Source organism: Danio rerio, chromosome 24 (genome assembly GCF_049306965.1).
Source record: "Danio rerio strain Tuebingen ecotype United States chromosome 24, GRCz12tu, whole genome shotgun sequence".
Lineage (NCBI taxonomy): Eukaryota > Metazoa > Chordata > Actinopteri > Cypriniformes > Danionidae > Danio > Danio rerio.
In genome coordinates, this window is record NC_133199.1 from 27,786,403 (window position 1) to 27,801,861 (window position 15,459).

Here is a 15,459-nt window from a genome sequence, read left to right on the forward strand (position 1 = left end):
AACTTTAATAATATATGATGAAATTAATATATTGAATTTTAAACTTTTTGAATTCAGGTTCTATAAGAAAATAATTTTAGTTAATAATAAAAATATTGAATATAACAATTTATTCACACAAAAATTCCTCAAATGTTCAAATTATTGCCGTCTCTCTGCACTCAAGCTCGCAAAAAAAGATGTTTTCAATTGTTTTATTTCACTTTTTTATTCATGCATTGTACTAAAAATCATACAAGTATTAAAATAGTTTATTGCAACTTGTAATATAAGTATTGAAGCCAAAGAAGACAAGATGAGAGCTTATTTGGTTTCTATTCTATTTGTTTGTCATTTTAAACACCAAATCGACTTAAATCATACCAATTCATTTTTGCCTTACTTTGCTGGATAAAATCTTGCTAACCCCCCTGCAGGCCAGTTAGCAAGAGCCATGCGTATTTAGCCCTTTACTAGCGCTTGTGAAGTGACGTCTCGTGGCCCTTGACCTTTCCAGAGAAACATTTGTTCTGGTGCGAACCCTGTACTCCCCTGGTATGAGATGCATGCCATGGAATAAGCGTTTAGGGTTTCATGCTGAGGGCTCCGTCCTGATTGATGTGCCTGAATTTTATTTTCAGCTCTTTGTGCGGCAGCCAGTGTGAAAAGCGGAGCTTCAGCTGTGGAGTTTGGGAGGGGGTTTAAGTCCGGGGTTAATCGAGTGATGTTTACAACTTTTGTCGCTACGGACTGCTGATGGTTCAGGAACGCCAGTTAGCTTGACCCCTCACCTTGTACTGCCGCCAGGCCCCGGACTCCTCTTTACCTAGTGTAAAAAGGTAAAACAAAACACATTATGTCATCATGGATGGCATGTCCTTGTGTCGCAAATTCCTCAGATCTGGAGCGGCTGTTGGAGAGACGGTGGTGAAGGGGAGCTTGAGTTAGGTGTCATCTGAGCAAACATTGTTTCCTTGCTGATCTCTCAGACGACACATCCAGTTGTCCGAATCACAGAGGTCATTTTTAACCTTCCCAGAATAAGATGTAAGTGGCCTCCTCCCCCAACGGTAGGCATTGTTGCACGCACCGTTTGACCCTTTGGGATTTGCTCCTGATATCACTGGACTTAACAAATAGTCACAGCGGCCAAAGCATATTTTTGGATTTGGGCGCGAGGCCTCACGTTCCGCGCACAAGTTCCCTCAAGAGCTTTGCGCCTTTTAATTTAGGCTGGCATCGCGAGTGAGGTGTTATTCTTGACTAATGCCTTCTGCGGACTCTTTTAATGTTGTGTTTGATTGAGCGATGCATGTTTGGCGTCAATTCTTACTGAATCTCTACTGATGTATTGGTCATCTTTTTCTCAGACACTGGTGTCACTGTTAATGAATAGGTGGAAAGAATATCGTTGCCCTGCATGTGTTGAGGTGTCACCCAGTTTTCCAGTGACGACATGGTGTTGTGTTGCACCGCAGCCTCCTTTGGGAATAAAGCAGAACAACTTGTTGATTCTGAAGTCAATTAGAATGAAGACATGAAGAATTAGAGGTTTCAAATAAAGTATTATGATGATGACTGCATCTCTAATCCTTATTCTAATTCTAATATAATTTTTTTCTCACAAAACACCCATTTACTTCTATTATTGCTATTTTAGATTTAATTTGAATGGACTCAGACTATCATTATGAATCAGAGGTTAATATACAGTATCAAATCCATAGATTCAACAAGGTACTGGAAATATATCCTCTGAGATTTTGGTCCATATTGACCTGATGGCATCACGCAGCTGCTACAGATTTGTCGGCTGCACATTCATGATGCGAATCTCCCGTTCCACCACATCTCAAAGGTGCTCTATTGGATTGAGATCTGGTGACTGTGGAAGCCATTTGAGTACAGTGAACTCATTGTCATGTTCAAGAAACCAGTCTGAGATTACTCGGATGTATCCAGTCTCTTATGACATGGCCCGTTATCCTCCTGCGAATTTTAGCCTCAGTTTCCTGTTCTTAGCTGATAGGAGTGGCACTCGGTGTGATCTTCTGCTGCTGTAGCCCATCCGCCTCAAGGTTTGACGTGTTCTGCAGACCTCGGTTGTAACAAGTTGTTATTTGAGTTACTGTTGGCTTTCAGCTTGAACCAGTCTGGCCATTCTCCTCTGGCATCAACAAGGTATTTGCACCCACAGAACTGCTGCTCACAGGATATTTCCTCTTTTTGGACCATTCTCTGTAATCCCTAGTGATGGTTGTGTGTGAAACTCCCAGTAGATCAGCAGTTTCTGTAATACTCAGACCAGCCTGTCTAGCACCAACAATCATGCCATGTTTAAAGTCAATTAAATCCCCTTACTTCCCCATTCTGATGCTCGGTTTGAACCGCAGCAGCTCGTCTTGACCATGTCTACATGCCTAAATGCATTGAGTTGCTGCTATGTGGTTGGCTGCTTACAAATTTGCATTAATTAGCAGTTGGGCGGGTATACCTAATAAAGTGGCCGGTGAGTAATTAACGGATGGAGTTATAATTTTAGTAATTGTGGCAAAATGTAGATATTTTACAGGTCCCAGTTCTTTCAACCAATGTTATTTATAAAAATATATTCACATTATGTATATGTTTTTTTTATTTATTATAAATTATTTTCTATTGTATTATAGACAGTCTCTGTGCTTTTCCTAGGTGTTTTGTTTTTAATATTAATAAGTCTGTATTTATCATTTTATTATTACATGTAGATATTTGAATACTATGCATAAAAATGAAAATGAGACCTGCTATACAACTAGCTCGTGCTGGTTTGTTATTATTATTTTGATAGTTAGCATTTTGTTTTTGTTTACGGTTTTATTTAACTATAATGTCCCTGCTTTTAACTGCCCCAAAATATTCTCCCACTGACCCCGACTGAAATAAAAGCTTCAAACCCGTGTTGAGTTTATTTTTACAGTATGAGAAAATAGAGTGCATTACTGTGCAAATGTATGTGTAAGGTCAAGCTCATAATTCAGAAATGAGACCTAATAAATTTAGTTTGAGCTGTAAATATTGATCAGCGGTGTTATGTTGAGGTTTGGGAAGGGGACGCGGTGCTCTTTTTAGTGGGATATTTTTACCTCCGCGTCTAAATGCCAGACTGCCCGCTGAAGTGATTTCAGGCGGTCGTATTAAATCAGAGAGGGGATTTGCAGCAATATTTTACCCCCTAGAGCTTCGACTCCATGTGATCTGCCCCGTTAGCTTCCACATGCACCTGTGTTGCGTAAACGTGTCTTCATAAATGACTGTCAGTGCACTGTTGTCTTCGTGCATGTTGCGTTCTTGAACTGCTGATTTTCACTTGGTCAGAAAGATGACTTTGCTGATTTCCCCATATACATAAAAGGTGTGTTTGCATGTGACGGGGGCAATTCATCGTTGCGCTTCCCGCTGTGGTTTAAATCTGCCCGTGTATGTGTGAGTTTTAGGATCCTCTGGGCAGAGGATAGAGAGATGACAGCGGACGTATTTCACCCTGACAGTGCTGTGTGGCTGTTGCTATTTCAGGCGGAGGACTGTCATCCTCAAAATGCTTTTCAGCAGGACGCTTTTCAAAACAATCGTCACCAGATACTTTCTTTTACAAGGTTTCTGTACCGCTCCAGGGCTTAAAATGCCTGCTATGATGTGCACCGAAGCCAACAGAAGGCCAGATGCCCAGGGTGAGCAAATGGCACCGCGGGGCAGGAGGAATGAACTGTTTACGAGAGCAGCCGCAGACTTTAGTTTTTCTCTATAACCATTCCGTCGGCCGCTTGAAATGGTTGGGAAGAGATAAATGAATGTGTTAATGACAGACCTGTCGATTAGGGCACAAAGATGGAGGGCCTTATGGGAAGACGGGGCCAAATGCTGCTGTCTTGCCAGTCAGCACGATCAAAGCCAGTTGCTTCAGTTCCTGGGTGGTATTTTAACACCATTTTAACTTTATGATGCACTACTTGGTATTAGCCTTCATTGAATGCAATTAGGAGTTATTGGCTGGGTTTTCAAATAAAACTGTTTAATTGAGTAATAAAGTAGCAAAAATTCCTGAATTTGATTCCCTTTTTAAATGATCTTAACTGTCTTGGCTTGTATTACTCGAAGCAATTTAGATAAAGTAGCTAACACAAGTGTGAAGTGTTAGCTTTTAATATTGTTGGGATAAACAATTTAACAATTCTGGGCTTAAATCAAAAATCCTGAATGAACTAACTGGCAGAAACCAACGCTAAAAACTAATTATTGTAAATGTTTAATGAATTATTATTAGATTTTTCTAATTCTAAAAGAAATCTCATTTAATATTGTAATTAATTGTAAGATAATAAAGGACATCCGCTGAATTTTGATACATTTCTTGTGATACTTCACACATTTACATACCTAAACAAATCCAGAACAGATACTGGCCATACCACAGACATAATCAGTGTTGGGGGTAAGGCATTACATGTAATGTGAGTTACTTAATAATATTACTTTTCCAAGAAGCGAGTAAAGTAACACATTACTTTTAAAAAATAAGTATTAATATTTGAGTTACTTTTTAAAAAATATAACACAAGTTAATTTTCAGTTTAATTACTTAATCAGCTTTAAAAAAATAAGTTGCTGAATTAAAATTAGTCAGAATGAATCATGAGAAAATCAATGAGAAAATGTGTTTGTTATTTTGAAGGCATCGAAGAAAAGGAAAAGCGGATTGTCTCAATGGATTATACTGAAGACAAATAGCACAAAAGCAGCAAACACATTGCTTTAAACTTCCAATAATCTGTATACGGGCCCTCTGAGGAAGGGAAGGGTTGATCCTGGGGTCCTAATAATCTCTGCGGCCCTCAAAATGCGTGGGCCCTTAGAATCGTCCTAACACCCTCCACCCCCGAATTGAACTCGATTAAAAAAAAATTCATTACCGATGAAAGTTTTTGAGGCAGTGTGTCATTATGATTGACAACATGAGTTCCAATTAATTTTTTTAATGTGCGAAAATTACGGACGAAAATTTCGGATTCAGTGTGCAATAATCTTAAGGAATCTTAAGGTTTTTTTTTTTTTTGTTAAGCCCCCTCACTTGTGTGAAGTATACTTAATAAATGCATTTTTTTGTTTAGATATGATAAAACATTATAATAAAAACAAAGACAACCCCTACACACAATTGCAGTGGCCCATTTTAGCCTCTTTAACACTATGACCCAACTTTATCCTGGAATTGTTTGATTATGTTTGATCGCTTCACATTGTACGACCAAAATTTTATATTTGAAATTTATTTAAAGCAGTGATCATGTCAGAGCCTCCAATGCACATACTATTTCTTAATGTTTGTGTGTCTGTGTGTGTGCGTGTGTGTGTGTGTGTGTGTGCACGCCAAATATGGTGCATGTCTATTTATTTTTTATATATTGTCATTTATTTATTTCACTTTAAGTTGGATTAATGTGCATTTTTAATGAACAGCAAATGCTACTCATTAGTAAGGTTGAGGCAACTAAGTGAAAAAAAACTGTGTTTACTGATGCATCAAAGAAGAACAATTAGCCAGGCATTTCTGCACAGATGTGTGTGTGTGACAGAGGCATTAGTGATCTGATGGTAGGCTCCATAATGGCCCTCTGCTGACCCTTTATCATGTCACGCTCCAGATGTGTCCTCAGGCTTGTGACGAAGAGGGTCTAGTCCCCTTTTCCGTCTTACTAGCGGGCGGCTTTTGCTCCAACACAGCCGCTAATTCACTGAGCCTTGTAATTACAGTCCACTTTCGTCACTTTTGCCCACAGTCAGACAGGGAGCTGAGAAAAGGCTAAATTGGGGCACTGCCGGCCCGCTGGACAAAAGTACAGAATGTCAAATATGTTTACAAAAGAGTTAGTGCTGTCTGCTTGTTAAACGTTTCCTGAACAGCTATTCAGGGATGGTGCCCTGACCAAAAAAAAGGCACTTTTACTAAAATTAGTTTGCTTAAAATCTAAATGCAATGTGTGAGGAGTTAAATGGGTTAACTTGAAGTGTTAGTAAACCCATACTGTAAAATCCAATAAGTTAAGGTAAATCAAACCATTTGAGGAAACCGATCGCAACAAACCATTTGAGCTAAACTAATTTATATGGGTACTGTGAACTCTTCCACACTGAGTTCATTCATTCGTTCATTGTTCGGGGTTGCCACATTTTAAAACATGACCAAGAATGTGTGTGTGATAGGCCATCTCGACTTCACATCCATTACATGAGGGATTTATAGTGGGTGAAAATTGAGCTAATTTTGCTTTTGTTCAATGTAGGCAATGGACCACTTTAAATTAAATAATTGTATGTCGAGTGAATCTAGTTGAGTGAATCTTAATTATAATTATAGATAAAATATTAAGATGATGTTACAACGTCTTGTTTAAAAGACAAAGTATTAATATGTGAAAAGAATATAATAATAATTTGTGTTCTGAAGACAAAGGTCACAAATTGAGTAAAAGTGAAAAACCGTTGCAAAAACTATTACTAGTTAATGCTGTTCTTTTGAACTTTATTCCTTGAGGAATCATAAAAATATCCATCTGAGATTGCACAGGAAATAGTAAAAATGATTAGAAATATTTAATTTTGATAGCAAATCGCAATAAAGTATGCAGTATTTTTTGTTAAAATAATGACTAGGGCTAAATTAAATAGTAAAATTTCAGTTCTTTTCATCTTAAAAGATATATCACATTAGTTGTTGTTGGGAATAATTATTATTATTATTTTTTGTTTCAGTCTGTTTGAATGATAGTATAGATACCGAACAGTCTTTCGACTACTATATCAAAGTCTCTGCGCCTTCTGTATGTTAACTCTCAGATGTGTTGGTTGGCATGCAGTGTTGTCCCGCTCTCATTTTCGAGCCATAGTCAAATGACTTGTCTTTCATCTCCGTGTCCCCCTCCAACCTGTGTCTGTTGTCATAATACACTGACATACAAAACAAGGGCCATGGAAACCAATTTAAACTTAAACAAACTCATCACTGTAGCCTCTTTACCTTTTTCTGCTGCCGTTTGCTTGGTGTCTTTATTGATTAATATGCGACTGTGTAAGCATTACCAGTGAAGCTAAATGAGCTGTAATACAGTATACAGTTGCATTGCTAAGTAGCTGTAATTTTATGGCTCCCTGTGAAGTAAACTCACACCTGCTCAAGGTCAGAAACACTCTCACACACAGACAGATGGTGTAGCAGTTTAAGGGTTGGCTCTAAGAGTACCACTGGAGAGCCGAGTGCGGAGAAGTCAAAGAAAAAAAGCTATTTCAACTAGGGTTGGGCGATGTCGACCAATTTGGCAACATACGATGTCTAATGTGAAACATCGCGATGGACGATGACATCGTTGTCATAGGCGGAGTTGAATTAATTATTTATATATAATTAACTAATTCATAATGAATTAATTATTTGTAGCCGACCGTTTCAACTACCTGACCCGCATGGTCTTTAGTTTACTTCTAAACATATCATAAATAAATAACGATAAGTTACACACAAATTGCCACCTGTCAATCACTTTTTTTGCGAGAGGTTGGTCGGTAAATAAAGGTGCACAGCCAACAGTATCTAAGGTTTATTCAAAAAAAATTTTAAGTACAAGTGTGAAAGTGAAAGTGAAAGACTAAAGCAGTGTACTGATGCTGTGACGCGTTACCTGATAGATTTAAAAGACTGAAGAGTCGTTAGATAGAGGCTGTTTCATAATACCAAGAACGCAAAGTTCGGACTTGCATCCTTGGAAGATCAGACTTGCCAAGTTCAGACTTGGAAGAACGAACTCCCGAGGACGCGAGGACACAAGTCGGGTACTTCTTCAAATAGAACAGCAGTTTACTTCATAACGTCACTCGCCTCACCATGGATTCATCAGTTTCACTGTACATTGACAATAAAATGATTTAATTAATATTATAAATCTACATTTTTGATTTAAGAAAATGTACACGTATATTAGTATAAATGTTAATTAAAATGTGTAATTATACACAGACATGTGTCTTTGATTATCAGATTTATTAAACTACATTGGTAATTATACACACAATAAGAAATAAAGACATACACGAAAAGAAATAAAGATTAGGTCAAACAATTTGGTAAACAAAGACAAACAGCGTACAATACGGCAACATAATTGAAGACACTTATAAAAGGTAACAAAATAACACGCCTGAGAACAAATAATAGATTTATAAGACCAAAAACTGTCCGTTAGATATTCACAAGATGTATTAAATATCATGTTTTAACTACAATTGAGTGATGAGATCCAGCGGTACGTCCGAGATCGCCTGGCCGAAGTAAAGCTGCTCTGGCGGGAGAGCTGATGACAGAGCTCCCGCTGGCAGGCTGGGTGTCAGAGTCTGCATAAGCTGAGGCACGTCGTCAAAGAAGCGCTATCTTTGTGAATAAACTGCAGATTCCAGTTTAAAACGACTACATTCTCGCCTGAAAAACTGTTAACTTTATTTTGTGACACAGTAAAGGAGTATTTTTAAAACTGTGCGGGTTTCCTCCTCCGCCATTAGCGCTTGCTGGTTACGCTGCAATGCATTCTGGGATACCCAAGTTTCGCAACCTCACGATTCATCCTTGGCCAAAGGGGCAGTGCAAGTACACATCCGGGAGATTCATCTGTACTTGGCAAAATTTGAACTTTAGAATTGGAGCAATACTTTGACGACGGTTGATGACGTTTCACGAGGACACAAGAACTCAAGTGACGTATTAGTGTAAATGGGGCCTAAGTGTATTTTTCGCGTGGGGTTGGGCAGAGGATCAGCGATGCCGGCTTAGCATTGTGTTGTCTATTGGACATCAGCGATGGACGATGGCATCGTCTATCGGCCTAACCCTAATTTCAACCTTTATGATCCCACCTAGCTTTTATGAAGTTGAGTTCTGCATTATTAGTAGTGCTTACCATCTCATAGGGTTGTCAAGATACTGGAACTTGGTGCCAATCGATACTGAGGTTTTAAAAACATCTATTACCCGCTAACATTTGAGTACTGATGAGCATGTTCTTAAACAGCGCTGATGTGCTCAACAGAAATGATTGTGATTGGCTGTGAAGGTCATCAGTTTACCTAACTCACCGCTGTTTACTGATAGAAACCACAGATACAGGGACACTAGAGTGTTTCAAGGTCAAGTCGATCAGCTGGTTCGTCTATAAACTGACATACGAGCAATCCGCTGTATTGGAGGTTACACACAGTAAACAATGGTAAGTTTAGTGAACCAATGAGATTCACGGCCAATCACAGTCATTTCTGTTGGGCCGGACATGCTAAACAGCGTTCATGTTAGCGGGAAATTTTCAATTTCCGTTTTTAAAATTTCAGTATAGATTGGTACCGAATTGCAGTATCGTGCATCCCTACTATCGCAAGTATCACTTATGTTGTTAATACAATGTTTTATGGATTTCTACTAACCCCAACCCAAATATGAAACTTTGTGATGTAGCTCATCCAAGCATGATATGTGTCTTAGAGTTTAATAATACTTGAAGTTGTTAAAGAAGTTTTTTCGCTAATGATGGGTAAAATGATCAGCCAATCAAGACTTGAGAATTGTTCGCTCGTTTTCAAATCTGGGCATTTGAATATTATTTTCCACTATTAGGACATTTTTGAATGTCAATTTTGGTACATGGACCTTGAAGGCTGTGTGGTTTAGAAACAACTTATGCAAATGCTGTGCTTAATTGATCATAAACCTGTTGACATTGGACAATAGGCCTTTTTAGCCATGAAATCTCTCAGAAATGTTGCTGATGCGACTGGGTCTTTTTGTCTGTACATTCTTAAAATCGTTCAGAATAACTTTTAAAAGTTCAAATTAAGGCTGCATTTACACTGCATGGTTCAAGTGACTTAATTCAGATTTTTTATTCAATGCGAGCCACGCGTCATTAAAGACCATAGCGGATGATTTAAGACGCTTTTATTACAGAACAGACTTTCCAAAAGTCCCAAAACTTAAATCTCACACACGAGGACTAAAAAGCTTTTGTGTTGACATGTAGCACAAGTATTTAAGTATGGTTAACGAGAGAGAGAGATGAAGAGAGAGAGATCCACCACTTAATCAATATATGCTAATATAAAGCTGTTGCATACATCACGTGCATAAATCATGCATGGACATTACATTAAAATACCTACTGGTTTAAAAAGGTCCAGATTAAAAGAAGATGGCCAAAAGAGAACTTTTCTGTCATAAACTATAGTAAAACAATTTGTCAGAAAGAAAATAACAAAGTTAAACCCTGCAAATTAAATACAGGAGTAGAGAAAAAACTGCTTTTTTATTATCAGCTGTCTGTCAGCGCCCGCTTTATTTTTTCTTTCTTTCTTTTTTCCCCCATATCATTGCTTCTTTGTCTTGTGCTGTGTAAATGCAGACAATCAGATACGTGCCACTTTTAAAAGATAATGTAAGCGGGTTATCCAAAAAACCGGATACCATCACAAAATCGGAATTGACCATCAAGATCTGCTGTGTAAATGCTTCCTAAGAACCCATTTTGAGAACACAAACCAGAAGGCACACCAACAGGAAGCCACAAATGAGAGACGTTTAATCCCCATTAATTAAGTGTGTGTTTCTGTGTGTTTTGAGGTGACCTTGGCTATGTTGGTTAACGCCGACAGCTATTTTGTTATTACTCAGACCTGACCTCCTACTTCCCTCTGGGAGGCATGTTACACCTCATAAAGCATGCTTAAGTCCTGCTCCAGTTTCAAGGAGTGGAGCTTCCCATGCTCTGAAATAGCTTCGTCCTTGTCCCTCTGAGGGCTTGAGTTTGGCTATGATGTGTGCGAGCTGAGGGGGGGGTTTATGAATCCTGCTGTCTTGCTCGATTGCTGTTGACAGGCTGCAGTGTGTCCCTGTCTCTTTGAGGCCTCAGATTAGCGCCCCTTATTCCCCTGCCGACCCCCCCCACCTGTCCGAGTCCCTCTCCCATAGAGGTCACCCTGCATGCCGGCTCAGCGGCTGTGGGGTGTGTGTTTAAGGCTCGACTCCCTGAGTAAACAGTCACTGTTATCATGACACTTCAGATATGTACAGTCTCTCCAGCTACCTGACACTGTCCGCACTGGGTTTGTGGGAGGGATTTGTCAGCTTTCCTTAATCCTTGTTGGGGTATTTATTATTTTTAAGAGGAAATTAGCCCGAAAAAGAAATGGTGTCAATTTTTTCAACTAGTTATTCACTGTAAAAATGCTGGGTTCCACACAATCTATTTGTGTTGGCACAACATAAAGAAATTAAGTTATTTGCTTTTACATGACATGAAATAGCTCATTTTAAATAAGTAGTTTGAACAAACAGCAAACAGTTTTTTGTGTGTTGGCTGTTCGATAAATAGATGCCTTTATTTTCCTTTTTGTTTTGGTTTCAGCTGAAAATCTTTTACTCGTCCATCAGTGTCTAGTGGGACTTTAAAGGTGTAATTCACCCATATATGGGAATTTCCTCATCGTTTACAAGCACTAAAGAGGTTCTAAACTTTTATTTTACTTTTATTTTATTTAACCATTATAATTTTTTGCTTCTGTTGAAAACAAAACAAGATATTTTGAAGAATGTTGGAATCTGTAGTTGGAACAAAAATACTATAGATGTCAATGGCAGTTTTTTCCAGCATTCTTCTGTTTATCTTTCTTTGTGCTCAACAGAAGAAAGATACTCGCATAGGTTTGGAACAAGTGGACAATGAGTAAACGATGACCAAATTATAATTTTTAGATGAGGCTCTGATTTAATGGTAATTAATGTAAATGATTACATTATGGTAATTAACATAATGGTAATTAATGTGATCTTTAATTTTAGTCTTTTTAAAAACTGAAAATCCTTTACATTTATTACTATTAAATCACCGCCTTGTGAATGGTCCTCAGTTGATTTTAATGATTAACATGAGTGTGAAGTTTACATCCATTTGTTTGAATAAAAATCATTGTTTACTTTTATATGTGAAGCTCCTCCCTGGGTTCTTGTAGTTTCCCTCGCATTCACCATAGAAACATATAAACAACATAAAATTGAGCCAGGACAAACTCTATGCTCTATGAAACTCCATGTTCTGCTCCATGAAATGAACAACACAGACGCCAAAAAAAAAAAGAATGCATCATTTACAAATTTACCGTGAAAGACACGCGATTTGAACTAGCTCATGAGCCACACATTGTATTTTGCATCAATCAATTATTGGGCACAACAGACAAATCATAGGAGCTGTTTCCGATCTAATGTTGGAATGTTGCTGTTTTCGTAAAAATTACGGGACCCCCGCCACAAAGACATTCAGAACTGTAAATCTCAACACTGCGACAACTTACTCAGTGCAGCGGTCTACCAGATGCAGTGGTAAGGGCACTTTAATTTTTAAAAAAAATTAATTTTGTGAAATATTTATTTAATTTAAATTCACTCGCAAACAGGGCCTAGCAATGCAAGAGGGGACAACAAAAGGGAACTTTCACATATAGCGTCTTTTGCACCCTCAGTTTTGTTATTTAAAAAAAAAAAAGGCAAATGAGTTTTAGGAAGGGATGAACATGAAAGGGATGTGGTATGTTGGTATCTCACACTTATGTTTTCCAGGAGCCGCAAGTAAAAAAAAAAATCAAAACATTTCAGAGTACCACGAATGAACCACGAGTCATGTGACATGTCATGGAATTACACAGTAATAAATATAGACTAATTACCTCAGATTAACGATTTATACAGTGCCTCTCAGTGATGATCATTGCATCACATATCAAACTCTCGTTCAACCTGACTTCAGTGCACTTGTTCAGCCCAACACAAGCTTGAATTCTTTACTGAAAAATCAAATAAATGAAGGAATAAATAAATAAGTAGTTAAACAAAACATGTTTATGATGGAATTTTGGGAGGGGAAAAAAGCTAAATCTTAACATAACATCAATAGTCATTCTAGTAAATATATTCTACTAATAATAAAACTATATAACAATAAACTTTGTTCACTATAGAGATGCATGGAGCAGTGGCTATTTTTGATTTTGTATGATGTCAAATATCTACATTTACTTTGTTTTTGATCAACTAAACATTATGCATAATAGATTTAATACTAAAAGGTAAATGAAGAGACTCAAGTCTAACTGATTTCAGTTGCAGCAAACCTGTGTTCCCCGAATGAACACCAATGCTCTAATCACACTTTATTAATTCCTTTTTTTATTGCTGTTTATTTTTTGCTCTTGCTTCTTTTATGCATTTTTTCTTTATGCTACACTTCCACCTCCCTCTGTCTGCCCTTAATTTTTTCCTTTTGTCTGCCTTTTTATTTTTCTCTGACAGCTGTGGTTTACATGGGTCTCCCTCTGCAGCTGGACACCCCCCCTTCTTCTCTCATTTTTCTCTCTCTCTTTCTCTCTCTCCCTTTCTCTCTCTCTCTCTCTCTCTCTCTCTCTCTCTCCCTCTCCCTCTCCCTCGCTCTCGCTCTCTCGTCACGCAGTCCAGTGGTGATTAAGACTATTAGGCCTTATAATGACTCTGCTGGTGTGTGGGTTTGGAGCCCCATTTCAGTGCAGCTAATAGACCTCTTAGCCAATTATCCTCCATTTAGAAGCAAATCACAGAGGCTTTTTCTCTCCCCTTTGATAAATGTTGAATTACTGAATAGATTTGCTAATTAAATTCTTTGTGTGTGTTGCATGTGCGAGTCCTCATGTTCGTGTGTTGGAGTTTACATGTTGGCGCTTGCTTGTTGCCGTAGTATTTCTTGCTGTTAGATGTATATTCACCAAAGTGAGTGGGTTTGTTTGACGTTCCGGTTTGACCGATTTGAAACTGATATTGTTCTCCGCTTGCTGTGTTTAGTGTTTATTGTGTTTCCCGAGTGACATGCGGTCTTTTGTCTCCCGCAGATTTTGATGCACACCAAAGAAATGGTACAGAGGGTGAGTCATGATTAGTGTACGTTACAGTAATAATTAAGCGGCACTTGCCGTGTTTGTTATTTGTAAGCCGTGCGTGGGTTTGACGGTTTACTGCTCTCCCTCAGATGAATCTGGAGGTCATATACGGGGACACTGACTCCATCATGATTAACACCAACAGCACCAATTTAGAGGAGGTCTTCAAACTGGGAAACAAGGTACATTTGGGGAGGAATATGCTTTATTTAAAGGTACAGTGCACCCAAAAATGAAAATAAAGTCACTCTCAAATGATTACGAACTTTAACACAAAATAAGATAATTTGAAAAATGTTGCAAACTGGTAACCACTGACATCTATAGTACGAAAAAAAAATGATATGGATGTCTATAGCTATATTTCCATCCAGAGATGCTACTAAAATTTAAGTGCAAAACTGGTAACTTGTAATATAGCTTTGTTTCCATCCAATCAGACAAAGAGAACAAAATGGTGACTTCCTGATAATTTGGTAACACCAAATATCAAAAAATGTTTGCTGTGGTAGAATCTTTTTTTCACCTGCACACAAAGAACACGCGGTGTCTTTTGGAGGCCTGAGATCGCTTTTTGGGGCGCAGCCACTCTGGAGAGTTCTGTGAGCTAATAATACTGAACCACTTTGATGACAAACATTGGCTAAGACATATTAGAATGACCAATACAACATTTCAGATATTTGATAATGTGGTTGAACTGCTGGTTTGTCTATTAATAATAATTGTTTTGAAGAACTTTTTAAAATTTTACCATAGAACATTTTACATTCAAAAAATATACAAAAATTTAGCAGATTTCACATGAAAAAAATAAATACAAACATAATAATAAATAAAAGACACAACATTAGGGAGGGGGGATTCAACAGTTCTGAACATTGCAATAATCAATCCATTTCTTCAAATGTTTTACAAATAAGTCCTTTTTAAGTCTCAAAATAAATGTCAATTTTTCCATATTGCTTATTTCCTTCATAATTTCTATTCAATCACCAATACAGGGGTTGTCATGCTTATACTAGTATATGGCAATACTCTTCTTGCTTGCCACACTTATTATATTTACAAGGTAAACATCCTCCTTCACTACAACCTCTTCATAGTTTCTAAGATAATTTGTAATAAAGTCTTTTAGTATATTGTATCCTAAGATCTTTTTCAATTTGCGATAAAACCTTGTTCCAGAAAGGTAATATTTTTGCACAAGTCCAGAAAATATGGAGATGATCTACATCAACCTTCCCACATAATGTCCAGCAAGTTTGGGGTTTGGACTATTGTTAAATTGCTTTTAATTACCAGATTTTGCCAAGCAAATTCTTTCCACCTCTGCAAACAGGTATCTTACAGGCAGAAAGCCATTTTTCAATTGGATTTTTCTCCCCGCTAATTTTCTCTTTTCCATTTCTCCCTAACTGCTTGGTAGAATGAATGAATTATTTTATTATT

The 15,459-nt window shown here is 37.7% G+C and overlaps 1 protein-coding gene across 1 annotated transcript in view; it reads left to right on the forward strand.

The window, feature by feature from the left end:
- Positions 1–15,459, forward strand: part of pola1 (polymerase (DNA directed), alpha 1) — a 91,731-nt gene that overhangs the window by 25,065 nt on the left and 51,207 nt on the right. The window contains exons 27-28 of the mRNA NM_001305464.1: positions 13,960–13,992; positions 14,097–14,189. Coding sequence (NP_001292393.1) covers positions 13,960–13,992; positions 14,097–14,189 — 126 coding nt within the window. The remainder of the gene's footprint in view (positions 1–13,959; positions 13,993–14,096; positions 14,190–15,459) is intronic.